The following is a 25,679-nucleotide window of genomic DNA, read 5'->3' as shown; positions in this document are numbered from 1 at the left end:
TCTCTGCAGGGTTGTTCTTTTCCCTCTCCTGCATCTCAAAATGAGATCAGAGCGAAGGGATGAGGGGCTGCAAAGAGATGAGAGGCTGCAGGTCCTCGTCCTTCGGTGAGGCTGTGGAAAGGTAACACTGCCCCAGATGAGGACTGAGTGGCGAGTTTAGGTCTGTTTTCTCTGACTGGTGCTGTTGCTTTAGGGAGCCTTGCTCAGTTAGTCTAAAAGAAGTACTGGGAAAACTTAATAGGCATTCCCCTACCCTTAATTTATTGCTCTGTGCACCACAGTTTGGAGCTGCATGTTGAGAAGTAGCATTTCCAATATGTTAATCATCACATACTTAGTCTTCCTGTTGGTGTTCTCTTATAAAACACTTGTAGCCTGGAGTAAGCATCACCTGACCATGGATGGAGAATACTGGAATGCACTTCAAGCTGTATTGTCCTGAAGTCGTTCATGATTTATGCTGCTAGTTTGAAAGCAAACAAAAGCACTTGAGGTGACTTTGGAAATTCATTCCTTCTTAGTTTCCTGGGGTCTGTAGTGTTCTTTTGTTTGTCAATCAGGATTTCATTTTTGGCCGTTGCTAATTTAGTATTACTTTCAGAAGTTTGTTCTGCTTTTACCTATCTCTTTCAGCTTCACTTTTCTTCAAAGGAGAGCTGAAAGATGATAACTCTACATCAGTGGGTCTCTCATCAAGTGTGTGGCTTGTTTAACACCTGCTTTGTGCAGCTGGAGTCTGCTCTATTGCTCGTAAGCTAAAAATGTAAGGATGTAGTAATCTGGAGAAATGGTGCTGTTCCAGCTTATAAGCTCTGCAAAGAATAAGGCAAATTGTACAGGAGAGAGAATGGGATGCTCTTTGTTTTGACACTTCTCTGTGTCAACTCAAGTTGTTATCTTCTGTCAGAACCCCTTCATTGCAAACTGTAGGGACAGCGTGGAAGTGCTGTCTTTAAGGACCACAGATTTGCCACCGTCATAGTTTATTAGTGAGCATGGCTAAAAAATGAATATTGCTATTTTGTGGTGCAGCAGAACAAAGCCACTTGGTCTGCTCCCTCCCATTTCAAAGCAAAGCGTTCATAGTGCAGAGAAAGCCTCATTGATTAGTTTTAATGGGCAGTATCTCTTTCTGAGAACTGAAATGTGTTTGCCATTTTGGCATCAAGGTGGATACTTTTTCATGCTGTTTCCAGGCTCAGAAGGGTTTTATTCCCTTGCTAATCTGAAGAGGTACCCTTCAGTCAAGTGAGGCAGTCTAAGAAAATCCTCTCCTGCTGTAAATCTCTGAGCCTGTGTTTAGCATAGAAATGAATTTCCTGAATCAGATTAGGAAGCATAAGGGAACTGCATGAGCCTAGAAGGGACTCACAGCCTCTGTGTACACTGCTAAAAATGCACTGCAGGATAGGCGTCCTGTACAGGGGACCCATGGGCTGGTAGCTCAGGTTTGCCTCACGCAGCCTTTCCCACACCCCCCTCCCTTTCTTCTGTTTCCTGAAATAACCCATTGCACTGTATGTGGGGACCCAAGACGCCGATCGCCAAGTGTTGGCATTTCTTTGTTGGTGAGAGTTGAGTACCCAGAGAGCCATCCCCCCACACTTGTAACTTGGCTGCATGGTAAGCTGAAGCATTGCTGAGTCACACTCCTAATTAGTGATGAAGTTACCACCAGATGTGTGCACACCTGTGGGGGAACCAGCAAGGAGATGGCTCCTAGCCTGCAGCTCCACTCGGGATAAACACAGGACCTCATCTCACTGCTTGTGCCAGAGTTGTGGGTTTGTCACCAGCAAGAGTACAGGCTCAGCTCCACTGGCTCTGTTAACATTCATTGGTTGAACTGCAGGGATAGAACCGCCGCTTTCTGAAAATCAGCTTGTCCTCCAATGCCCTCTGGTGACGGGAACTAATTAGATGCCATTGCTTTTATTGAATCCAGTTGCAAAATACTGATGTTACTTTGTTCCTATTAACTACTTTAGGCAAATGTTACAATTTAGCACGAACAGAAGCCCGTGGTTCACTAGTTTGCATACCAAACTCTCTCTGTAATTGCTACAGAACTTCCCAGGAGTGGAAAAATAAGCTGGGTCCAGAAACGCTGTAACACAGAGAATCTCCAAAGCTTATTAGGCTTATCCTTTAAATACGTTAGTCCTGATCCTTATGGCAGAGAACTACACTTGTGCGTGTGTGATGGGTGCAGAAATGCCTCGTGTCACCTTCCACGCCTAATCTGTTGTGATGGAAAAGCAGCAGCCTCCAATCACTGTTAGGAAAACTGATTGCTGACATAAACATAACCATTCGTGTTTGCTGGTGTGCAGCTTCTGCCCGCTGCCTGCCAGGGTGAAGTGAAGGTACAGAACCAACAGGAAGCAAGGAAATGGGTAGGCAAGAAGACTGATGCTACTTGGCATTTGGGAGTTGCTCTGCCTGATAATGTATAGACAGTTTTCAAAAGGAGACTCAATGGAAGTGGCAAAATATGATTGCTTAGCCATGAACCCGTGTGAATAACACTGAGATGGTAAATACCATTTTAATTAAAAATGCAAAAAGCCTGAAAAACCTCAATTTTATGAGCCTAGTGAGCTTCCGGGTGTTTTTGTGGCACTGTTCTTAAGAACTGCCTTCTCTGTTCTTCCAGAAAGGCATAGAAATAGCAGCTACTTTAAGAAAGAGGTGCTCCAGGAACTTGCTGCTGCAGAGTCCTGCCATAGGCTGAGTGCTTACAGCTCAGTGATTCACCTGTGATGAAGGCTGTCTGCGACTGGAGGTGCTGGCAGAGCCTTGAGTGCGGAGGGGATGCAGGCCCAGGTGTAACTGGCTAAGCTGTGTCAGCACGCAGCTTGGAAGCCAGCTGAAGCAGATTCCAGAGGTACCGATTACGGTGTGTGACATCTGCAGGCTCTGAGGGAAAGGCTCCAAGAAAAGTTGGCTGGGGCAAGCTGGGATGCATTGATTTTGTCCCTTCTGCACCGTTGAGGTTTGTCACTCTCCCATACTTGTCCAGTATCTGTTCTGATGGCACCCACCACAACAGATTGCCTGGACAGGATCCTGCATCTTCACATCTACAGCACGCGTGCAGTAGATTCATGGAGGAAGGAGACAGAGCACTGTGCAAAGCTCTCTGAGCTTTGGGCTCCAGGAGAGTTAAGTCTGTGTTTTTCAGAAGAATCTAGAATTAGTTTCCTCCTGCAGAAGCAGAAGTCAGTGACAGTAAGCAGACCTGAGCCGGGGCAAAGTGTTACAGAAAACATCATTGCCTGAAATGATTTGCAGCAGCTCCCTGAGGGTCTGTCATGCAGCCAAGAATAGATCCTGCATCAAAGGAGTGTTTTGTCTGCCCCCAGGCCTGGAGGCACTGCCAGCCTTGCATTTCAGAAGGAGAAAGAGATTCAGTACCTACATTTTAAATGGAGAATTAACCCCAGATTTGAGTTATTTGGAGCACCGAGAGCAGGTGAATGTCCTCATTAACAAGGTATCTTGTTATCTATACTCACATCGCAGGGTGGGAGGTCCCACCTGGCCTGTGTAGGTGCTGTTCCTGGAGCAGTGGGGACTTGCTATGTGAGCCAAATGATCAGTGGGGTCTTGAGAGGAGAACTGCTGCTTGAGAGTCTGCTGGCATGACATGGTCAGACGATATTTTGTCTTTCTCCATCCAATCTTTTCAGCGCTTACGAGGTTTGTCTCTATAAATTACATAAACACTGAGGAAGGAGGAGTCTTTTTCTTTCTCCTTTACTCCCCTTAAACATCTGTGAAGTGCCTGGTTTCTTTTTACAGCTGATCCACACAGAGACAGGCTGAGAAAGAGCCTGCCCAGTGATCTGCGAGACAGAGCTTGCACAGAACAGCTGAAAAAGACAGCTGGGAATCCAATGGCAGAGTTTGTCAGGGCTGGAAGCGTAAGGTTCTGCATTTGCAGTCACATCTGATGGCACCTTCAGAGAGAGCAGCAGAGTCCCCAGTTCTCAGCTGCTGCTCCCAGAAGCACTTACGGTTCCCAGAACTGATGACTGGTACCATGAGTCATGTTGCAGTGGAAAGCTACAGGTTAACAGCGTGCATCCCACAGAGAAAACATCCCCAAATTGGAAGCAGGTGGGAACCCAGCTTCTTGTAAACAAGTGCCAGAAAGTTTCCGCTTAGAGTTTTGTCATGCCTTGTCTGGCACATGAGTGCAGCGTTATCTGTGTGCCTTTGCTCGGCCTCCTCCCTGCCTGACATGGCAGCTTGTGTAACTGAAATCACAGCCTCTGAGCAGCCCTCTGCCATGGCTTGACAGAGCAGCACTAAGTGATACAGCTGCACCCAGCATGCTTCCAACAAGCTCCTTGCAGTAATGCACCTGGTTCCCCACAACCCTCTCCAAAATGAGATACTTCCAGCCACTTGTGGCTACAAAAGTCCTCAGTTGGTGCTGCAGATTCACCCTCACTTTCAGATGAGCAAATCAATATTGACAACAGCTTTGTAGGTACAATGTAAACATATTTAATCACAGCACACCTTTACGTTTATGTAGGAGCAGATTCCCCCTGATGTCCTGCCCCTGTCTCTGCAGTCACCAAGTATGATGCTCACAGACGGGCATTCAGGCACCACCAGCTCCCAATCCCTAATTTCCCCAGTCCTGCTGGTGGCCAGAAGGTCTCCAGCTGGATTTCACTGCTCTCCTGCAAGGACTGCTGGACTATCCAGGCCTGCAAATGGCCCCTCTCTGGGAAACCACTACGGTGCTGTTCTGAGAAAATACCAAAGACCAAACCCTACTCAGTGGAATTACATGAGAAACCACTATGTGGAGCCAGCCGCTAATTATTCGGCTGATGAGAAAAGTGGATTTGATTGAGCTCCTCTCCAAAATCTCAGGTGCGTGTTCTCCCCCATTACCTTAAAGTTTGCATCTCTCAGCAGTGGAAGCACGGGACAATTTGCTGTGCTGCAACTTGGGTATGTAATTCCACTGGGGAGCACAGCGAGCCGCTGCTGCTGGGACAGAATGTCGCATCCCTTCTGGTTTCCCTCAGCTTTGCTGATTTCCCCGCACCCCGGGACGCAGCAGAGAAGCGTTAGGAGCAGAGATGGGAAGAGCCGACCCAAAGCTCCCGCTGGTCCCGTGATGCGGATGTGTTGGCGCTTTGAGCAGCCCGGTCGGTACCACACGCTCCTGAAGGCCCCTCCTCCATCCCAGGCCACTCCCTCAACAGGGCGGGGATAGGCGGGGCGGCGCGCGCGCGCCCGGCCGAGGTCTCCCGGCTGCGCCCCGCCCGTCGCCGCCGCCGCCGCCGCCATGGACAGCGACGAGGAGACGCTGGAGGAGACCGTGGAAGGTGCCGGCCCGGGGCGGGCTGCGGGAGGGCCCGGCCGCTCGGCATCCGCGGGGCGGGATGGGCCCGGCCCCGCCGCTCGGTCCCGCGGGCTGCGGGCGGGGGCTCGGGGCTGCGGGCGGCCGGCCCCGCATGACATCAGCGGGCTTATGCAACGGCAGCGAGCACGTGGCGCGGGGCCGGGAGGGGTCGCGGGCGGCACGGGGGGTACGGGCGGGACGGGGGGCTGCGGCCGCAGGCGTGGGGCCGGGCCGCCGTGCCGACGGGAGCCGCTCGCATCTTATGTGGCAGTCGTTCTTCTCATTAAACCCTGGTGGGCCGGACAGCCTGGGAGGAGTAACGGGAGATCCGTAACTTCGGTGCGTGTTCGGCCAGCTGGGTCGTGTCCTCGCCTCCGTCCCCTCTTGCGACAACAAGGAGCGGTGTTCTGCTCCCGGAGCGCAGCGGGAGCTTCCATTCATCGGAGCAGAGCTCAGCACAAGGCCTCGGCTCCGTAGCAAAGCTGCGTCTGTGTCATTAAGCTTGGGATTGCTTGTTTCCTTTACGTTTTTTCCTGTTGACTGGAAGACGCTCGATGTCTCTTATTTGTTGGAGACGGCTTGCTGTCTTTATGTTCTGTGCCATGTTAATCCGTGATGGGGCTGAGGAGCCCCACGGGTGAGGTCAGAAGGTGGTTTGCTTTGCTTTCCAGAAGTATCACGTGCTGCTTGTTTTGGTGTGTTGATTTAATCCGAGTGCTTTAGAAAAGCGTCTCTCCTACGGCAAAGGAAGAACTTGTGGTGTGCCGTGTAGGGCTTGTGAGCTTTCACCACATACCTTCTCATACTGATAAGTTAGGAATTCAGGCCCTTAAGTAAAACCTGATGTGTTTGCCTGGTGGTTTTCACTGTAAAAGAAACATCCGCATCAGAAATATCAACACTGTGATAATGACATGGGCATAATTGCTGAGCCTGTCCCACTCTGTAGCATGACTGTCCCGGTGCCAGTAGGGACCGAGCCTCCCCCTGCCCATGGGAGCAATAAGGGCTCCTCTGTGCCATTAGGGGAAGCCCTGGGGGATGCAGCATGGCTCTGTACTTCTGATCCCTTGCTGCTTTACTTCTCTGAGCTCTCATGCTGAGTGGTTTGATACTTTCTATGCTTTGTAAACAAGATGGGGTATCACATTATTTTCTCCTATGTGCCTTCTTCCTGGGTGTGTTTCTGTACTGAACTGTATTACACATAAGAGATGGTTAATAAACCTACAGAGCATCACTCAGTTACTTTGAGGAACATTCTCTTAGTTACTTAGGGCTGTGGCAGGATGTGTGTGCGCTGCCTGTGGGAGGACTCCTTATATCCTCACTGTACTGCGCTCCAGCACCTTTGTGTCCCCAGCACAGTGCCAGGGGCTCTGGGTACACCAGGAGCAGCTCTCAGTTTCCCTTTGGCTTTGAAGAAGCAGCAAGAGCTGCAACATGAGCTCAGTTATGCTCTGAGTTAATGGGAGCTGCCAGTTGCATTCGGTCTGACACAAAGCCGCACTGGGGATCTGTGTGTCACCCATCTGCCATCCCTGTGTGTGCCAGCTGTGATGGGGAAAGCTGATATGGCTGCACGTCTCAAAGGCCTGGCAAGCAGCACTTGAGGTACAGCGTGGCTGACTGACAGGCGTCCTGCAAGTGTGCAGTGTTGCAGCTATTACATGCTTTTATTTTTGTATGCTTATGTGGATATAGCTATGAGGCGGCACACCCACATTGTTGTAAGGCTTATATTTATCGTAAAACCCCCATCTTACTCAATGGAGGAGAGTGTAAATGTGGTCTGTTCTCACCAGCAAGTGCATGCTTTAGATTTGAAAAGTTACTGCGTTTTTAAAGCTGTGTGTTAAGGGAAGGTAGGGTGATATGGAACTTGTTTATTTGGCTCCGGGGGGACCTCACTGTGGCCTTCCAATAGTAGAAGGGAGCATATAAACAGGAGGGAGGAATGGCTGTTTACAAGGGTGGGTAGTGATAGGACAAGGGGGAATGGTTTTAAACTGAGACAGGGGAGGATTAGGTTGGAGATTTAGGAGGAAGTTTTTTACACAGAGGGTGGTGATGCACTGGAACAGGTTGCCCAAGGAGGCTGTGGATGCCACATCCCTGGAGGCATTCAAGGCCAGGCTGGATGTGGCTCTGGGCAGCCTGGTCTGGTGGTTGGTGACCCTGCACATGGCAGGGGGTTGAAACTGGATGATCTTTGAGGTCCTTTTCAACCCAGGCCATTCTATGAATCTATTTCAGATAGGTTTCTACTTTTTCACTTGTTCTTCTGTCTCTCATGTCTTCTGTCCTCTCACTGTATCCCTCCTTTTTTTTTTTTTTTTCACTACTTATTCTGGGTACAGTAGCCTGAGTTACATTGAATCTCTTGATAACTTTTCTTAACAGAAATGTTTTGGTAAGGGTTCATGTTTAATACTGGGGAGGTGCTGCAACTGGGGCATCTGTGTGATAGGGGCAGATGTGCAAGTTGTTACCAAGTTTAATGTGGTTTTTTTTTTTTGCTGTTTGTTACATGGGTTTTCTTTCAGGACATCTAGACGATGATGGCTTGCCACATGGATTCTGTACAGTCACCTATTCATCCACAGACAGGTTTGAGGGAAACTTTGTGCATGGAGAAAAGAATGGCCGTGGCAAGTTCTTCTTCTTTGATGGAAGGTAAACACCAGCTCTCCTATGTTCTGTATTTCTCTTCCTGCTTTCAGTGCTATGAAGCTCAGTCCATGTTCCTCGCACTGAGAGTTTCCAAATAAGCTTTTGTATGAAGAGCTATAGTTGTATACTTTAGGAATTGGGATGTGCTCAGGGATATTGAAAAGTCACGGTGACAGCTACTTGGGTTACAGATTTCAAGCCTGTAACTGCAATGGACTTCTGTGGAGGCCTGTGAGGCAAGTCAGGGACCTGCAGCTCCCTGTGCCAGGCCATGCACAGGTGTAGGAGCCTCTCTGGGTGCTTCCATGTCTGCTTGGTCTTGGGAGCTGCTCATGGCTATGATGGAGCAAGTTACATGTGGCTTTGTTTTCAGCTCTTCTCCATCTTCTGCACGTCGCTTGTGGCCTGCTTTGTTTTCAGAGAAGCCCCTTTAACTTGCACTTTGTTTGTCTGGAGCTGTGGCAGTGACAGGGGCTGCTCTGTGCCTGTGGGTGCATTTCCTTCCTAAGCCCTCATCAGGAGCACCCCGAGTGCCTTCCCCCACCAACAGCGCTTCTCCTCGCAGTTGCTCAGAACTTCCTTGGAAGGAGCAGCAGATGTCTGAAAGGACACGATTCTTCATGGCTCCGCAGCTGCCGGTGGCACTATGAATAGCAGCTGCAAGGCTGACAGTCGTGCTGGCTCCGCTCTCCCCCTCCCAGCTCTGCAAACCTCCAAGCAGGAGCGGAGGTATTGTGCTGCTCAGTGAGTCAGCTCCTTGTCTGCACCCTTCTTTGCAGTCACTTCATACAGGAGACTGTGGGGCTGTTTTCATGGGGAGGATAATATTTTTATTCAGTTATGCAGAAACTGATCAGAACTCTGAGTCTGGATGAAGGAAAATCCCCTCTGTTGTTGGTAATGGGCTTATTAAATCTTGTGCCAGTCGCTGAAAATCACTACTGCCCAGCAGTTGACCTCTCCAAAACACTGTTTTTTTTTTTCCCAAGCTGGCTGACAGCGTCTCTATGGACACACGTACATAACACCTCTGTGCCTGCTGATGACTTCAGCAGAGCAGGCTCTGAGTGTACGGTTGGAGAAAGTGGCCCACAGCTTGGTTGGTGGAGCTGCTCCACCTCACCTGGCAGTGCTCTGTGGGGGAACTCGAGCTGCTGCCGCCAGTACTCAGCCTTTTCTGTACCTCTTTGCCATTGCCAGCTCTTGATTTTTCTTTAATTTACATAACCCTTAATAAAATGGAACGGTTGGCTGCTGGGTGACTGCAGGAACCAGCAAAATGAAAATATACCACAGCAGTCTGCAATATAGTTTTAGAAAATGGGGTGTTTCTATAAACTGGCCTGAGCTTATTGTAATTGAGCCACGGCAGCCATAAGCAAGCGGTGACTCTGGTTCCTAATGGCATCACAATTTACTTAGCTGTGCCCTGGTAGCAGGAGTGCCTTGGTCATGTCAGATGGCACAGTGAGGGAGGATGACTTGGCGTAGTGCAAGGCCTGCTGTTCCCATTACCTGTGCCTTCAGCCAGGCTGAGTGCTTAGGAAGGGATCTTATGAAGAGAAATGAATTGCAAACGTTTCTCCAGACATCTCTCCCTATGGCAGCACGTTCTGTGCTTCAGGGCTGGAAGCAGGCAGATTTCAGCTAACCTTAAGAGTCCCCATGACTAAACATCAGTTGGTGTTTTTTTTGTTTGTTTTTTCTTTTTCTCCCCCTTCAAAAATGCAGTTCACCCCACATATCCTTTCTGAGAGCAGGCTCACCTCTGGCAGGTTCTTTGCTCCGATGACATACTCGAGCTCTCAGCAGTGCTAATGCTTGCAGGAGAGCACTTCACAAGCACTTTGCACAATAGCTGTGAGCGTGATGTTAGCGCCTGGCGCTAAGCTGCAGCTGCTGCTTCCATTAACCAGGCACTCCCATAAGCTGACAGCTCCCAGATCACAGCAGGGACATGTGTTATGTTTAAGAAAAAGCTTTCAGTCCTGCCATGTATAAGGAAAGGTGGGTAAGGGCATGTTGGTGTGGTTTGGTATTGGGAAGCATACTGCATTAAGCCTGACTTCTTTCGAAGAGTAAACTTAAACGTGAGCTTTGTGTGTGTTATCAGCTGCAGAGAGTTTTGCTCTTGTGTTCCCAGACAAACTGCTTACTCCGTAAATGTCTGCATCAGAAGCAGAATTAGACAGCAAAAGTGCATGTGCTGCAGCCAGTCATTAGCTAAATGTGCTCAACAGTTTGTATTACCTTAGGCTGCTTCTGGCTCGAGGAAGAAGTGATTGTGAAGGAGGATCTGTTCAGTGTTGCTTTCGTTCTTTGTAGTTTCCATCAGCAGCCTTTTTAAGCAAGGAAACAAAGCAGAACACAAGTGTTGTTGCATCCCTTCTGAAGGGTTTGTGAGATGAAGTCGAAGTGAGCTGAGCTTGTCTTTGTTCAAGTTACAGCGCAGCATGAGTTGTGTTTGACAGGCTCTGTTCCATTTTAATAGAAATACATGGAAAAATGACAGTGCCTTTAGCAAATCCAGGACAGGTTGCTGCTAAGTGTATTGCTAGGAAGCCAGCTGTGACTTGGTGGCAGGTTGTGGTTTGTGCTCTATTATGGTCCACCTGCATGACAGTTCAGTGTCTTCTCACCAGAGTGATGTCACCACAGAGCCACACACAGGAGGTAGAAGAACCTAATGTGAGTGTAGCTTTCTTGAGCAATACTTAATTCTTGGACCAAGAGCTGTCCATTCATTGTTTTAATTTGCTACCACAGCCTATAAAAAAAGCTCAGCTGCGTAATTTAGATGAAGAATGTTCTGTACATGCTGTGTGCCCTAGTCAAAGGACAGCATAAGGAGCTTGGTTGTGTTGTGCCAACACTGAGGCTTTGCTTCTTACAGAGGTGAATAGTCTTCTATAGCTGATTCCTTTCTCTTTTTGCCAGCACCCTGGAGGGGTACTATGTTGACGATGCCCTGCAGGGCCAGGGAATCTACACGTACGAGGATGGAGTGGTGCTTCATGGCACGTATGTGGATGGAGAGCTGAATGGCCCAGCCCAGGAGTATGACAGTGATGGGCGACTGATATTCAAAGGGCAGTATAAGGACAACATCCGACATGGAGTTTGTTGGATATATTACCCGGTAAACTTGACCTCTCGCTCTTTTTCTTTTTTCTTCACGTATCTTCTCTCTGCAGCTGAAGCAGATACCTGCCAAGGGCCAGCTATCCAAAAGGAAACATAAAAACCTAGGTGGAAGTTCTTTTTGTTCTGGTTTTGGGTAGTCCAAGATACAGTGGAACCTTCTCAGTGTTGCTCAGTGTACAGTGGGGCTGTGAGCAGACTGCTGATGAAATGCATGGGAGACAACAAGCTAACATAACCTGCTGCTCCTATTTAGCTGGGGAAGGACACCTATACAAGGTGTGTGCTGCCTTGGCCCAGCAAACAAGATGGAGCTGGTGTGAGAACTCTGCCTCTGACTGTAGGGTGTGGTAGTACTTGAGTCAATAAGTGAGCCAGAGTTTTTCTGATTCTTGGTAGAAACTCAAGTATTCCTCTGGAAAACCCTTCAGAATTGCTATGTGCTCTTATTACCGTGCTGAGTTACAGCAACAATGGTGATTCTGTTGGTTGTTTTTCAGGTGGGCTTTTGTACGTGCATTACTTTGGGCCTTGTTTCACAGTCTGTTCACATAAAGCTTCTGTGAACTGAAGCTCAGTTGTGTCAGGCAGGAAAAAGCTTGGGTTTGGGTGGTGTCAAACAAGTTGGATGACCCAGTCCCAGTTAATTTCTTTTGTCATTTTTATCCTGACCAGAATCAGATCCAGCTTCTTATGTCATTCTTCCTCACACCTGAGCTTATGGCAGTTAGCTTAGGTTGCTGCTTTTCAAAACTCAGGAACAATTACTAAGAGCTCTTTTCTTCCTTGTCCATACTTTCAGGATGGAGGCAGCCTTGTAGGAGAAGTGAATGAAGAAGGAGAGATGACTGGAGAGAAGATCGCCTACGTGTACCCTGATGGAAGGACTGCATATTCCGGAAAGTTCATAGATGGAGAAATGATAGAAGCAAAACTGGCAACCCTGACATCCTTAGAGGATGGGAAACCTCAGTTTGAAGTAGTACCGGGCAGTAAGTTCCGCTAAACACGCCAACTTGTATTCTTGCTACCAGCTCTGTGCTGCAAACAGCTCAGTCTCTGTAACATTTCTCATTAGAAACTCTGAAGGCTGGCTGTGATGAGAGGATGAGTGTATTAGTGAGAAGCCCTTTTCCTAAATGGTAAAATTGGGCAGAAAAGCACAAGCCCTTTGCTCTGCAGACAAATGGGAAGTGACCCACGTGGTGGTGCTACTGAACTGCATTTCGTAACCCTTCTCTGGTGCACTTGGGGACACAGTCCTGCTTGTCGCCCTCACCGCTGCCAGCTGGGTCAGCATGAAAACCTGCTTAGCAGTGGTAGTGCTGGCACAGCTGCAAACTCTGTCTTGTTGGTAACATAACTGGGGGTGTGGAGGGGGGCTGTGGTTTGGCTGTAGCTCCATCAGTTGGTTGTGTGCAAGTGCATATTATTGCTGTGCATATCATGTCGTCTGTGTTATGGGGCTGGAAGGACACAGGGATTGGAATTAGCGAACTAGATTCAGTTGTTGTGTAACAATCTGACTCACCAGCACCCTTCGGACTGCTGACACAGAGGCTATAAAAAGGTTGGTGTCGAGCATGTCATTCTGGGATGGCTTTGGTGCTCTGGGGTTGTGCGCTGCATTTTGGGGCAAGAGGGTTAAGCTGTGAGCAGAGCAATGGGCATGAGCAGGAACCATGCTGCTGCAAGGCTGACTCTTTTGTCACCTAAGATTGTGCCACCCAATACAAAAAGTCAGTGAGAAGATGGGAACTGAGAGTATGCCCACGGCCTTTTGTTTTTGTTTAAAATCTCTTGGATTTAACGTAAAACAAATCTGAGATGGTGCAGTTGTGCTTTATAAATAGGTTTTGATTGTTCTGAATGAAGCTGCCCTAGACCAGAACAGATCTGTTTTTGAAACTCGGATACTGTGGGCAATGATCCTTTTACCAAACTTAGGAATATTTGGAGTTGTTTTTCTCCTTATGTCCACCTTCATCCTAAGCTGTCTCCCAGATAGTTTCTGGCAGTTGTTTGGGTGGGGATGTAAGGATATAATTAGAACCGTACCACTGAGTTGCTTAGAAATAGCAGGAAGTAAATGATGGTAGCAAATGTATTTGTGATTACTAACTTTATCTTCTGGATGATGTCTGTTCTGGTTTTGAATTAGAGAACATTTCATGTATGAAATAGCCCAGGTTTTGTTTTGTTTTTTACTTAACATACTATTAAATATATCCTTTTGAATTTTGCTTTATGTTTTAATTAAAGACTTTGGGGAAGGTCAGTTGTAGAAGGCTGCCCAGTCCCTTAAAACTTGATAGCTTAGGGGTGATGTATCATTTTGTAAACAAGATGTTGCCACTGTTACACTGAGGGAGGAAAAGTAACCAAGAAACTGTCCCGCTGAAGTAGGCCTCTCACAGAGGTGCACCTCCATTTGATACCCTTTATTCCTTCTCCCTTTCCCCCTTAAGCATAACGCCTTATACAGACATTAATTCTGTAATGTCTTGGTTGTATTAAGGGCTGCATGCTTGATGTACCACCCATTCATTTATTTCCTTTGTTGGTTTCTCCTTTTAGGCCCAGTGTATGGTTTTGACAAATCTACTTCATCCTGCATTTCTACAAATGCTCTTCTTCCTGATCCTTATGAGTCAGAGAGGTGGGCTGGTTTTTTTTTCTCCCTTACTCCAGGGCTGTCTGTAGTTCTTTGCTGTTACGATTTTAGGACCTGGTTTCACCAGCATTTCCTTATTTGAAATAACTGTTGTGTGAGGGTTTGTCATATGGAGCCTATACCACAGATCAGTAAACATTTGACTTAATTGAATTTTTCTGTCTTGCACAGTAAAATTGCACTCTTGTGGATGGAACACAGCCGTGCATTGTAAGCGATTAAACTAGGATCTCTTTAGTGCTTGAAATATGTCTTGAGTCCAGTACTTGGACTCTAGTAATAGCCCCCACCTGTAACATTCTGAGCAGCTGAGTGCACCGCTCCCCCCTTCTCTAGACATATACCCAGCTTCACATCCTGCTGAATGGCACCTCCCTACAGATGCAGCAAAGTGCCAAAAGCAAATCCAGAAGCTGGAGGAAAGCAGGGTTCTGCTTCTTATTCTCCCGTCACATTACAGGGTGTGTTTCTCATGGGACATGCTTCTCAGCAACTTGTCCCATGACAGTCAGTTGGTGACACTCACAAACTGCTTCTGTGACTGGTACGTGGCATATCACATAATTTTACCTGGACTTAAGAAGCTTTGCTCTGTAGGAGATCTAATTGTAATCATGTTCTCATACTGTGACATACCTAAGTAATCGCTGTCCTTTCTTCTCCTTGTAGGGTGTATGTAGATGTCTCTCTCATTTCCAGTGCTGGAGAAGGATTGTTTTCAAAAATAGCAGCAGAAGCTCGCACTGTTATGTCTTTTTACAATGGAGTGAGAATTACACACCAGGAGGTAAAGAAGACAAAAAAGTCAGTTTGAATTTTCATTGCTCCTTTTGAAATCTTGTAGCATCCCTTCCTACTGTTAAGGTTTAATACGGAGGAGTTTAATTGATAGGAGGTGCACGTTTAACTGTTTATTTTAGGACAAAATGCATAGCCTGGAAAAGCTTTAGTTGCATGTATTTGAATGTTTGCTTTCAAACTGCCGCCGAGGTTGATCCTCCATGCACACACTGGGTTTTTGCCTTGCAAACTAGGTAGACAGCAGAGACTGGGCCCTCAATGGGAATACAATATCGCTGGATGATGAAACAGTCATAGATGTGCCGGAGCCCTACAACCACGCCGCCAAGTACTGTGCCTCACTGGGGCATAAGGCCAACCATTCTTTCACTCCTAACTGCATCTATGACCCGTAAGTAGAAGGGTTTGTTACGATTCTGAAGCCATGAGATTGGTGCTGCATCTTGGGCTTGTGAGGCTGGGAATAACAGGTCCCAGTGCCGAAGGAGGTTGTGTTGGAAACTGGCTGGCATTGCCTGCTCCGGACATCTTTGGGGGTTGGGGGGCGGGGAGACTGTCAGTTTGGGGGAACTGACCGTGGGTTATAATACTCATTAACTCTGCTTTAAACCCTACCTTGAGTAGGACTGCGCTACATTGGCTGAGCTGCAAAAGTTTGACCAGCACCATCTAATGTGCTGCCACTTGGAAAATACAGAAAAAAGCACAGAAAAATACAGAAAATACAGAAAGAAATACATCCTGCTGCTTTGCAGATGATGCACAGCATTAGGAAACGTCTGATGTTATATGTATGCTCAAGGGTACAGATGTCTTTCATACCAGCATATGAAAGGACAGTCCTGTGGATTCACATGTGGGAAATAGTTTTCCTTTGTTAAATTAGCTGGTTTCCTTTACTGTTGGGCCCTGGGAGAGGATGCATTTTGATTGGTCAGTAATCTGTGCTGGGGTAATGAAGATGAGTAATTTTCTGTGCTCATCTATCTTGTATAATATGTGCTTGTTTCTTGTTATCCAGATATTCACCACTGCAGGCCTGAGGCATGTGGCAGCAATTAACCTTTTATTTTACTTTGCACAAGCAATGTTGCAGGTCTATTGAAAGACCTCTAGCAGCAGAGCTACACAAATGGGTTCTGATATATTGATATATGTGCCCTTGTTACTTAAGTCTTTATGAGGTTGACTCAAAGAAATCTGTTGATCTGATACAGATTACAGACAGAGCAACTGCTGAAAGTATGCATAGAAGGGGCTAATGGAGTCTGTGAACTGCCAGCTAAGCCTAGCAAAACTGTTTCTTCTTGTGTTTAGGTTTGTTCACCCTCGGTTTGGGCCGATCAAGTGTATCCGTACCATCAGGGCTGTGGAGAAGGACGAAGAATTGACAGTGGCCTACGGATACGATCACAACCCTGTGGGGCAGAATGGGCCAGAAGCACCCGAGTGGTACCAGCTGGAACTGAAAGCTTTCCAGGCTGCCCAGCAGAAGTGAAGTGGAGACTCCTCAGTTCAGCAAACTCAAAAAGAAACTTGGATCTATGCACTACCTTTGTACTGAAAACTGGACAACCAGGGATTGTTCATGCCGTTGCATCATAACTTTGCATTCTGTGTTAAGAGATAAGTTTCTTGCATACTAACTAGGTTTGACTGTGTTACTCATAGCAGATTTAAAATTAGCTAGCGTCGCACCAGTCTTATCTGGAGAAATTATTTAATATTCTATACGAGACGTGATATTCTTTGGTAGCTTCTGCTTTTGCACCATATGCAAAGATGCCAAAAGACTAGACAGAAAACTAAAATGGGTATATCGTTCACTTTTAGTTGGCAGACTTAGTGTTGCTCTCTATCTGCCTAGGCATTATTGTGCAACTGCATTTTGCATATCTGCCACTTGTGATGATAACAGTAATATTTTGATATTCTCTAATAGTAGCATAATTTTGCCTTTTTAAACCTTTGATCTGAATCTTGCAATAGAGCAGTTTATTAGCATCTAGGAGGCTGGGTTTTAACTCCCCTTTCCTCTCGTCTGAACATTGTTCTTTCCTTTTTTGCAGGAGAAAATCCTTTCTAACTAGTGGAAAGGCTTGTACGTGTACGTGAGAGTGCTGTGTGTCGGTCTCTGTGGCTCTCTAAGTAGTATAGCGACATGTCCAAGCCTAATATTTATCTGGCCTTTACGGCTGGCTTATTTAATTTAATTTATGATTATGACACGCAAATGAAGCTGTTCTTTGCATGAAGATTATCTGAAAGGAAAAACAGGACTGGCTTTCCGAAGGTCTTTGAGAAGTACTCGTTCTGGAAGGCAGGTACATTAATGGTGTTAGCATCCATGAGTTGGTTTCTGTATTTCATCTGTTAGGGCGGACAGTTCTCAAGGCAGAAACGAGTTCTTTCAAAGGAAGCACGTGGTTTCTGAGGGCAGGCTGCAGAACTTGGTGGAGGAGAGCAGTATCTTTTGTATGTGTTCAGTTGGCAAAGAATATAGCTGTCATTTAGCAGCACTCAGATAGTGAGCGAATACGACTAGAGGAATCAAACTGAGGTTTCAGTGAAAGCTATGAAGTTTGTTATTTGAAAGACAAACAACTGAATGTAAAAACATCTCTCACTGTTCACATTTAGAAGCAGCAGTCAATCCATAGCTTTGTTACAACCAACAGCGGGGGCTTGTGAATATTTGTCTGCAGGGCTGTGTTCCAGGGTTTTTCAGGAATAGGGGAGTTGTTCATTTTGTTTGGATGCTATGCCGGTCTTGCCTAATGCTGTAGAAGAGAGAAATAACGATCACTTTAGTCTGGATGCTGGAGCCCATCTGGGACTGTGATGTTCTCTTCAGGGCTTAGCAGCTTAGCGACAAATGAATTGCGTTTGCAACGCTTTCTTCTAAACATTTGTAATTAACAATGTTTGTATATATGTAACATAGATGACTTGGGAATCAGACCCACCTTTCTATCGCAGCGTTTGGTTGCTTGAATGGTTGCAAGTGTCTGGCTGCCTGAGGAGCCAGACGTTGGGCCATTGGCAGAGGTGGAAGGAGGTTGCCATCAGTGCATTTGGAGAATCTTGGCTTGTGGTAGGAACTGTGAGCGCAGACCTCTCCAACGTGGGGCTCTGCTTATTTCCTGCGACTTACCACAAAGATTTTTCAGCACTTCACTGTTGAAGCTTACACAAAAGATATTGTCTGTGTGCTGGGGAGGGGTGCAGGCACTCCAGGGGCTTTTTGATGCTCTTCCAGCAGCGAGCTGAGTGTGAGCTCCAATGCAACTGGAGACTTGTGCCACAGCTCCACTGCTGGCTGGTCTGAGGCAGCAGAGGTGTTGCCTCCAGGTCTTGGCTGAGTGTGCAGAGAGACAGAATTGAGCCTCGCATGTGAGGGAGAATTGTCAAAGGGCAATTGGTGGCATAGCTTCAACCAATCAACCTCAATGAGAAATCTCTGTCTTTATTTATTTGTTTTAATTTTCCCCACTTCCCACAAGTTGTTGTATTGGATCATGGCTGTTTCAGCCTAGTGCTGTGTTGAAGTGCAAGAGGGAGCATGTGTACGGCTGTATGCAGCTGTGAGCAGATGGTAACTCCTTCCACAGTAACCCACTTTTCTTCCCAATAACCTTCTCTGGATCCCTCTCCTCCTTATGCCAGTTAGGGAGCTGTGCTTAAAACATGCGATGTCTCGAGCTCCTTTGGCTTTGTTTCTGATTGGTCCAATTCCTCTGCTGTCTCCTCTTCACACAGGCCTGATTGTTTTGGTAGATTGCTCTGTCCTCCTGTTGTGTGAATTTAGAGAGAGGCAGAAGAAGAGGGTGCTCTCAGCACATCAGGTTTGGAGGTAGCATCAGTGATTGCATTGTGAAATAGGGAAGTCCTAGAAGAAAAGGCGCTTGGCTGTCTCCTTATGTCCTCAAAAGCCGCTGCTTTGGTGACCGCCAAGCAAACGCTCTTGCTCTTGTGCATGCCTACAGCCAGCTAGCATGCTGCAGCTTTGGTCTGTGTTAGCTCTGCTGTCGTTTTCCTCTTCACTCTGTTAAAATCTCTTGGTTCTCCTATAGATCCGTGACAGTGACATCCAGTGATGTCACTGGATGTGACAGACCTTTGAGAAAAGTTGTGATTATAAAGCTGCTTTGGCTTGATTCAGGACCAAGCCCTTGGGTTCCTCTATATTTTCTTTTTCTTTGTGGTCTGTTACAGTAGAGGTGGCTGGAATGGTTTTTACCACAGGACAGTGAAAGGACTCATGACTGAGTGGGTCCCTTGGGGCATTTTGGGGGGTGTGTCATGGCAACCACAGGTTGAAACAGAGGTTAACTACGTAACTCCGAGTGATGCCTTAACTTGGTCAATGCATTTTGCAGCTCAGCTTCTGGGGCTCACTGGATAGTGAGACCAGCTTAGGACTGCTTACCAATAGCATTGTGAGACCCACAACAGAGCTTGATTTCAGCTTGAAGAGGATAAAGGAGTTGTTTTGCAGAGTGGTTTGTTTCAGCTATTGAATACCACTGACTATTTGTGAAAACACAATAAGTAAAGAAACTCTACTTCTCAGAGTCTGCCTGGGTCCTGTTTGGTCAGGGGAGAAGCTGGAAGAAGACATAGCTGTCAGCTAAAGCTGGGATAGCTGTCAGCTAAAGCTGGGTGACCAGGAGGATCATGGTGTACTCTTTATGACTAGAGGATAGTGTAAAAGAATTTATTACTGCTGTTTTTTTTTAGGTCCAGGTCAGTTCCCAAATTCCTCCCTTAGTCTGCACACTTGCAGATGGCTTCTCTACAATTTAAATGTTGTAACCCATGTTCGTTTGTGAGAAGGAGCCTGTATCAACCTGTGTTAGTGGCCACTGACCCTCTCTTTGGGGAGGTTAAAAACTAAAATGGATCTTTCTGTGGCAGCACTGTGTTTTGTCACCGAGAGCAGAGAAGCTTAGTTTTCTGGAGAGGAAGTTAACCTTGGAAATGAGAATGTGAATAGTTACTGCTGAGAGCTACCTGCTGGGTCACGCCTGTGGGTAACAGGGAAAAGGACTTAGGTCTAGAGAAGGGATCTCATAGCGAGTCTGCTGCTATTATGTGACTCTCTGGGATCTGCTGGAATGAGTAATTTTCTTTCACAAACCTGAAGAAGCTTTTTTCCTATTCTTTGGTATTAATCATAAAAACACCTTAGCCTTCAGAAATCAAATCCTAGAAGTACCTGGGTAGGGTTCTTTAGCCATCCGAATGATGGTTCTGGTCGCTCTGTGACTTCTTTAGCAGCTACGATGATGCCTTCTGGCATGGGCCTTGCTTTTTGCTCTGAATGCAGCTGAAGCACAGCAACAGGTGACTCATGCTGGTTTCGGGGCAGCCAGGGATGTGCTCAGCCCTGTGAAGCTGTGTGTTTTGGGGCTGGCTAGGCTGACTCCAGCTGAGCCTTTCTAGGTGCAGAGCTTTTACTTGTGATGCCTGCACAGTAGTTTCTTACTCAGGGCTGCTGTGTTTCTCGGCTGGTGTGGAAGCAGGTGTGCCATCAGATGCTCTCTTGCCCTCTGCCATGCACTGGAGGAGTGGAGGACCTGGTGTTGTTTGGTACCAGGAACTAAGAAGTGTTAGAAATCCTCACTTGTCTGTTTCCTTCCTGCTTGCCTCTAAGCCACCTCTGCTGCTGAGTTGTCCCCATCGCTGTTTGCAGCTGGCAGGCAGTTGTCCTTTGGTCAAAGCCAGGGCTCAGTGCTTCGGGTGCAGCAGTGCTGTACAGCATGGTTCCTGGCCCAGAATCATGCCTCGCTGATTTCTTTTGGCCTTTCATTTCAGCGGGCAGTGTTTGACCAAATGCTGCAGTTGTGATGAGGTGACGAGTTGTACAGGGCTGTCACCCGCTGCTCTGGTTTCCTCTTGCGCATCAGAACTGCTACTGCTGAGTGTATCTGAGGAATTCACTTCCAAGCACTTTAAAAAAACAAAACAATTGCTTTGAAAACAGTTTGCTGAAGTATCTCCTTCGGTGCTGAGTCGCTGTGATGGCCGCCTCCACCTCGCTCAGCACGCACTGCTTTGTGCTGGGGGTGTTTGGGTGAGGAGCACAGGCATGGGAGCAGCTTTGCCTACAGGTGTATGTGGGCATAGTGCTCACCTGTGTGTGGGGGGAGCTGCTTCCTTTTGCTGCATGTACTGCAAACATGAGAGCTGAATGTCTGGGACAGTCTTGTACAGGACTTTCTTTTTTTGAAGAGGTGCAAGATTTGAGTGCATGTTTACTTGCCCCAGATCAAAGGTTTTGAACACTAAGGTCACTATCAGCTGAATGGACCCTTCTCTTGGCGCTCTTCTGTCTTCAGGCAATCCAAGCTGCTGCCCTTTCTCTCCCACTTTTGCTGTACCTATTGTTGGGTTTTGGTCTTTTCACTTCCAAGAGAGCTATGTACAGAAAAAATGAAAGCAATTAAATGTTCAAGCCATAACATCATGAGTGCGGGAAGAGCCTCTGCACGAGTTTTAATGTATTTATATGTGAAACGATGTTTGTATGAAATATTTTCACGGTAGAATGCATATTTAACAAAAGAAGTTGCGGTAAGATGAAACAGAGTTGAAAAGGATGTGTTTTGTAAAGGTGCAACTGTGATTGGTTACTGCTAAGTAGAATTCTTTTTCTTTAGGGGAGATGCAACCAATTATTGCGAGCTGCAATTGCGAGAGGTCCTTTCTGCTGTTTGGGGAAGTATTTATGCAGCATCCCGTGTGGCTGCCATAACTCATGGCGATGGCCAGGCCGGTCACACGTTCAGGACATACCTCTCCCGCCCCACGCCAGCCCTGTCCAAACGGGGCCCTCCCTCCTTTCTGCGGTTTCCTCCTGTGCGACTTTTCCTACTGTAACTGTACCGGGTTGAACTCTTGAGCTGAGATCCAGACTAAAGTTGTGTGTCACTCAGCAGTTTCTGCCGGGCCTTCTGCTGTTTTAATACTCTGTAGCCCATCCTTACTGGGTCTCTTTGTTCTGAAGAACTAAGTGCTAAAGAATAATCCTTGGGGTGAGCTTACACGCGCGTTCACAGTTAACCCCGGCGTATCTAACTTGTATACAGTACTTGATAGGTGTTTTATGACATTTGTACTCGAACTATGAGCCTTACTGAACATCTGTAGGTTTATTCATGACTTTTCAAAATGGATAACTCTAAGAAAGATGTTTACATGACTGACGATTGCCCTTCCTTTGATGTTATGAATGAGGTTTTTATAGTGTGTTTGGGTGTATGTGCAAGGAAGCAAGAAAAAAAAAACACAAAACGTTTCTGGGAAAAAAAAACAAAAACAAAGCAACAACCAACAAACAGACTCGGGAAACATTTGTAATAAGTGAATTTTAAAGATCGCTTTAATTGCGCTACGGAGGCAATGCAGATATTAAACTATTCAACACAAGCGCTGTGTGTCCGTGTTCGCTGCGCGGCGCCCATCCCCGCGGGCTCTGAGGGCCGGGCCGCCTGTCGGACCGGGCCAACCCCTGTGGCCGGGCTCCGCCCCGCCGGAGCGACATGGATCGCTACCGGTACTTCGTCTTCAACCAGCGCAACATGGTGCTGCTGGGGCTGCTGCAGGTGGCCTTCAGCACGCTCTGCGTCGTCAGCGGGCTCGTCGACGGCGTGTTCGGGGGCGAGTCGCCTCTGGGCAGAACCAGAGCTCCCGTATGGGCCGGGATGGTAAGGCGGCGCCCCGCTTTCTATCCCCCGCGGTTTCCGAGGGCAGGGAGAGGCCGGAGCTCCTTGCCGGTCCTTCCCCGGCTTCCTGCTTGGATCCCGGGCGGTGCTACGGGCGGAGCTTCCCTTTGACGGAGCGGGAGCCGCTTCTCGCCGAGCGATGCCGAGAGCCGGGGCTGCTCCGGGCTGCTCGCGGCCGCTGCCCCCCGCAGGTGCCGCCGGGACGCGCCTCGGGTCGGAGCACCGCGGGCCAGCAGCTCTTCTCTCGCTCCCCTTCTCCGTTCCTCGGAGCCAGACCCTGAAAACAACGGCCTTTCAGCCGCTGAGTAGCGCTTTATCTTCGGAACCTGATACCCGCCCTCGACTCCTGTTACCGATTCCTTTTCTGCTCCGCAGGTGATGGGAGTCCCGGGCGTCCTGGCGTTGTTTTCCTCTCAGAAGAAGAACCCGGTCCTTGTAAGCGATGGGGCTTTGTGCGCGGATGGGGCAAGGGCTGGGTGCCGGGGGCCGAGAGAGAGCGGCCGCCTCCGCAACCTGCAGAGCCCATTTCCTACAGTGGCCTTGGTGGGAAAAGCCGCATCTATACGAGGAAGGAGACTGCGGTGTCTCTTTGCTTTCTAATGCGTAACGTGAGCTCTGGCCGGCTCTGATAACTGAAATCTGTAAAACGTGCTCGAGAATGCTTTTGTTGTTTCTTTACCCGCCTATTTAGGTTTAATTGCTGCCTGGTATTAAGTGTGCACACCAAAACAGGAAGCAAGTTAATTCTCCTGCATTTCCTAGGTGGGTGTTTCCAGCCTCGTAAGCCCCAAAGGAGGGTGCAGTTCCTGAGAGAGAGACCTTAAAGGAGGACACATCTCAGCCCTGCTTGTACCCAGGGGTGAGATGTGGGACTCGATTGTATCTCTGCAGCTCGGTCCCCTGGAAACCTTTATTACCCTGTGTTTGGTTTCCACCCAACTGTTGCTACCGGATACTTTGTAGTGTTCCAGCAGGTCAAAGTCTGCTCCCTGCCCTCTACTGACATGTTCTGTTTGTATTAATTGCCTTATTTTAAGACTGGGTGAGTTAAATTTCTTTTCCCTTTCTTATTCTCCTTTAATTTCTTTGCCCAGGTGAATGTGCTGATAGCAGCATCTATGCTGTCCTGTGTGTCCATCCTCATTGTCATAGTTTACAGCTCCCTGACGCTGTCCTATGGAGAAAAGGAGGAGCTAAGCTCTCACCCGGTACACGTTGTGCATACAGTGAGTGTCCCTGTGCTCACTGCTGTCCTTGATGCGCAGCTTCCCATTGCCTGCCAACAGGGCGTGCACCCAAACACAGCAAGGTTGGGTTAATAAGCACCGATGCTGCAGCTGAAGGGTTGGATTTGTTCTAGGAATGAGCTAGTTTGCCCTTTTGCGCATCGGTTCTGTTGCAAACTGTGAATGGGTACAGCCAAGGCAGTTTGTCAGGTCAGAGCCAAGAGTCAGGCTGGGGAGATGCAGCGTAGCCAGATGTATCTCATAGCATGACAAGGAACAGCCGTTCCTTGTGTTGCAACACGTTGTTCAACCTTAGCTTGGCTCATTCTCCAGAGCACAGAAGAAAGGTTTTAAAGAACACTGACCTGAAATCAATACCGGTGCATCATCACGGCTTTCTTACTGTGTCTGGAGTATTTTAGTGGAACTCTTCACTTTCTGAATATGGCTCTAACGTTTCCTTTCTTTTGTTTGCAGAAGCTTGCTCTGAATAAAGTTGTCAAGGGTGCAAACATCATCATGTTAATTGCATCCATCTGCAGCACTGTTGTTGTGCTGGTCATTGCCTACCTGGGGTGTCGAAGTCTTCCTCGCTGCTCGTGCTATGACAGCGTAACTGGGATGGTGAGTGGGGGGCTGAGAGCACCACGCTGTTGCATGGAGAGGGAGGATGTGCTTTCCTTCCACTAACATTACCTCAGCTTTGCCCCAACCATCCTGCTCTAATGCTTGCTCCCAGTTATTATGTACTGGCTCACAAATGAGGTTTGTGATGGGTTTATCTCCTTTGTAGGAATGGCTGCAGCCTTGTGACGACCAGATTCAGGCTGTGGAAATGGTTTGCGCTGTACAAAGTGAGTAACTGTTCCCATCTGTGTATTTGGATGTTCACCGGGGACATGGAGGGAAGGTCCTGAATGAGCTGCAAATCCTGCTAAGCAAAATACTCGGAGCAGGGACTCAGGAGTTTGTGCAGAGGGCTGGTCACACTTAATGATTCCCTCTCCTTTCCCCACACAGGTCCTGGGGATGGAATTCTTAACTTCCCAGCTCGGTTTCCAGTTCAGGACTGTGACGTGGAGGAAGATGCATCCAAACCTCCGCCATACATCAGAATGGCTTGAAAAAGTGATGGACTGATCTAAAGCTGCTAGTTGAGATGTGCAGCGAGATGGACAAAAGGAGTTCTTCCTATTTAAATTCATTTTCTGGGCCTTTATACAGAATGTACATGGAAGGAGAGACCTGTTGAAGGCCCAGTGGTCAGCAAAGATCTCAGCAAATGGAGAGACCTGCAGATATTTGGAGACATTCAGACTCTGTATAGCTGAAATAGCTCATTGCCTCTTGGAAGTGTGGGCTTTTTTATCCGGCTTTTATACTTTGTTCGTGTGTTCTTCCACTAGAATTCATGGTGCAGTTTGCCTAGCAGTGCCGGCTGTACACATTTAAACATTAAATGCAGTTTATTTTTAAGAGAAATGGATTGTGGTGTATTCCCCCCTATCTTCTCCCCCTGCTCCTTGAATCATCTGTCACGAAGGATCCACTGCATTCAGCTGTTGGCTGAATACTTGCTCTCTGGTAGGGATGGGACAGGTCACATCAACAGCATGAAGCCTTGCAGTGCCAGTCTGATGTCTCCATCATAACAGGGCTCTGGGTGTGTTCATGCCTGGGGGCAATTCAATTTGTTTGTGAACGATAATGCTGGGTTGATAGGGGCTTAGTTACAGCAGCTCCTCATACGGAGTAACTTACCTACTTCAGCTTTGGAGACTGAAAGTATAAAGTGTTCTGCTGAACTCTTTTACAGACCTGGGTGTAAGTGCTGCCTTGGAATGACTCACAGCTTCCAGTCGACTTCTTCCAGCCCTGAGGAGCATAGATTCCCACCTGCGCTTTAGGGTTCACTTCAGGTAGGCCAAGAAGCATCTGCAGCACTTAATGTCTGCAGGCTTTGAACATGCAGCAGGTTGCCAATCCAACAGCACATGTTACCCAGCACCTCTGGCTGAGCGGGACTGGGCAGGTTCACCTCCTGGGCAAGCACACTTACTGGAAGG

The 25,679-nt window shown here is 47.7% G+C and overlaps 2 protein-coding genes across 4 annotated transcripts; both read left to right on the top strand.

Moving 5' to 3' along the window:
- Positions 1–5,214: 5,214 nt before the first annotated feature.
- On the top strand, positions 5,215–22,091 carry SETD7 (SET domain containing 7, histone lysine methyltransferase). Of its 2 annotated transcripts, XR_001554803.1 has the most exons (9): positions 5,215–5,354; positions 7,918–8,047; positions 10,982–11,183; positions 11,988–12,177; positions 13,763–13,844; positions 14,529–14,646; positions 14,894–15,051; positions 15,978–16,984; positions 21,323–22,091. XR_001554803.1 is itself a non-coding variant. In XM_015861041.1 (8 exons), the coding sequence occupies exons 1-8, from the start codon at positions 5,315–5,317 to the stop codon at positions 16,156–16,158; spliced, it is 1,101 nt and encodes a 366-aa protein (XP_015716527.1). In that variant the 5' UTR covers positions 5,215–5,314; the 3' UTR covers positions 16,159–22,091. The 2 variants fall into 2 exon arrangements, 1 of the variants encoding a protein (XP_015716527.1); XM_015861041.1 differs by having other exon boundaries at positions 15,978–22,091.
- Positions 16,875–25,095, top strand: LOC107313102. 2 transcript variants are annotated; one of them, XM_015861042.1, is made up of 6 exons: positions 16,875–22,369; positions 22,763–22,822; positions 23,482–23,613; positions 24,091–24,237; positions 24,407–24,467; positions 24,634–25,095. In XM_015861042.1, the coding sequence occupies exons 1-6, from the start codon at positions 22,205–22,207 to the stop codon at positions 24,735–24,737; spliced, it is 669 nt and encodes a 222-aa protein (XP_015716528.1). In that variant the 5' UTR covers positions 16,875–22,204; the 3' UTR covers positions 24,738–25,095. The 2 variants fall into 2 exon arrangements, with proteins under 2 accessions (XP_015716528.1, XP_015716529.1); XM_015861043.1 differs by lacking the exon at positions 23,482–23,613 and having other exon boundaries at positions 22,186–22,369.
- The last annotated feature ends 584 nt before the right edge of the window (positions 25,096–25,679 follow it).

This window comes from Coturnix japonica, chromosome 4 (genome assembly GCF_001577835.2).
Source record: "Coturnix japonica isolate 7356 chromosome 4, Coturnix japonica 2.1, whole genome shotgun sequence".
Taxonomy (NCBI): Eukaryota; Metazoa; Chordata; class Aves; order Galliformes; family Phasianidae; genus Coturnix; species Coturnix japonica.
This window is presented reverse-complemented; position numbering and strand designations above follow the sequence as displayed.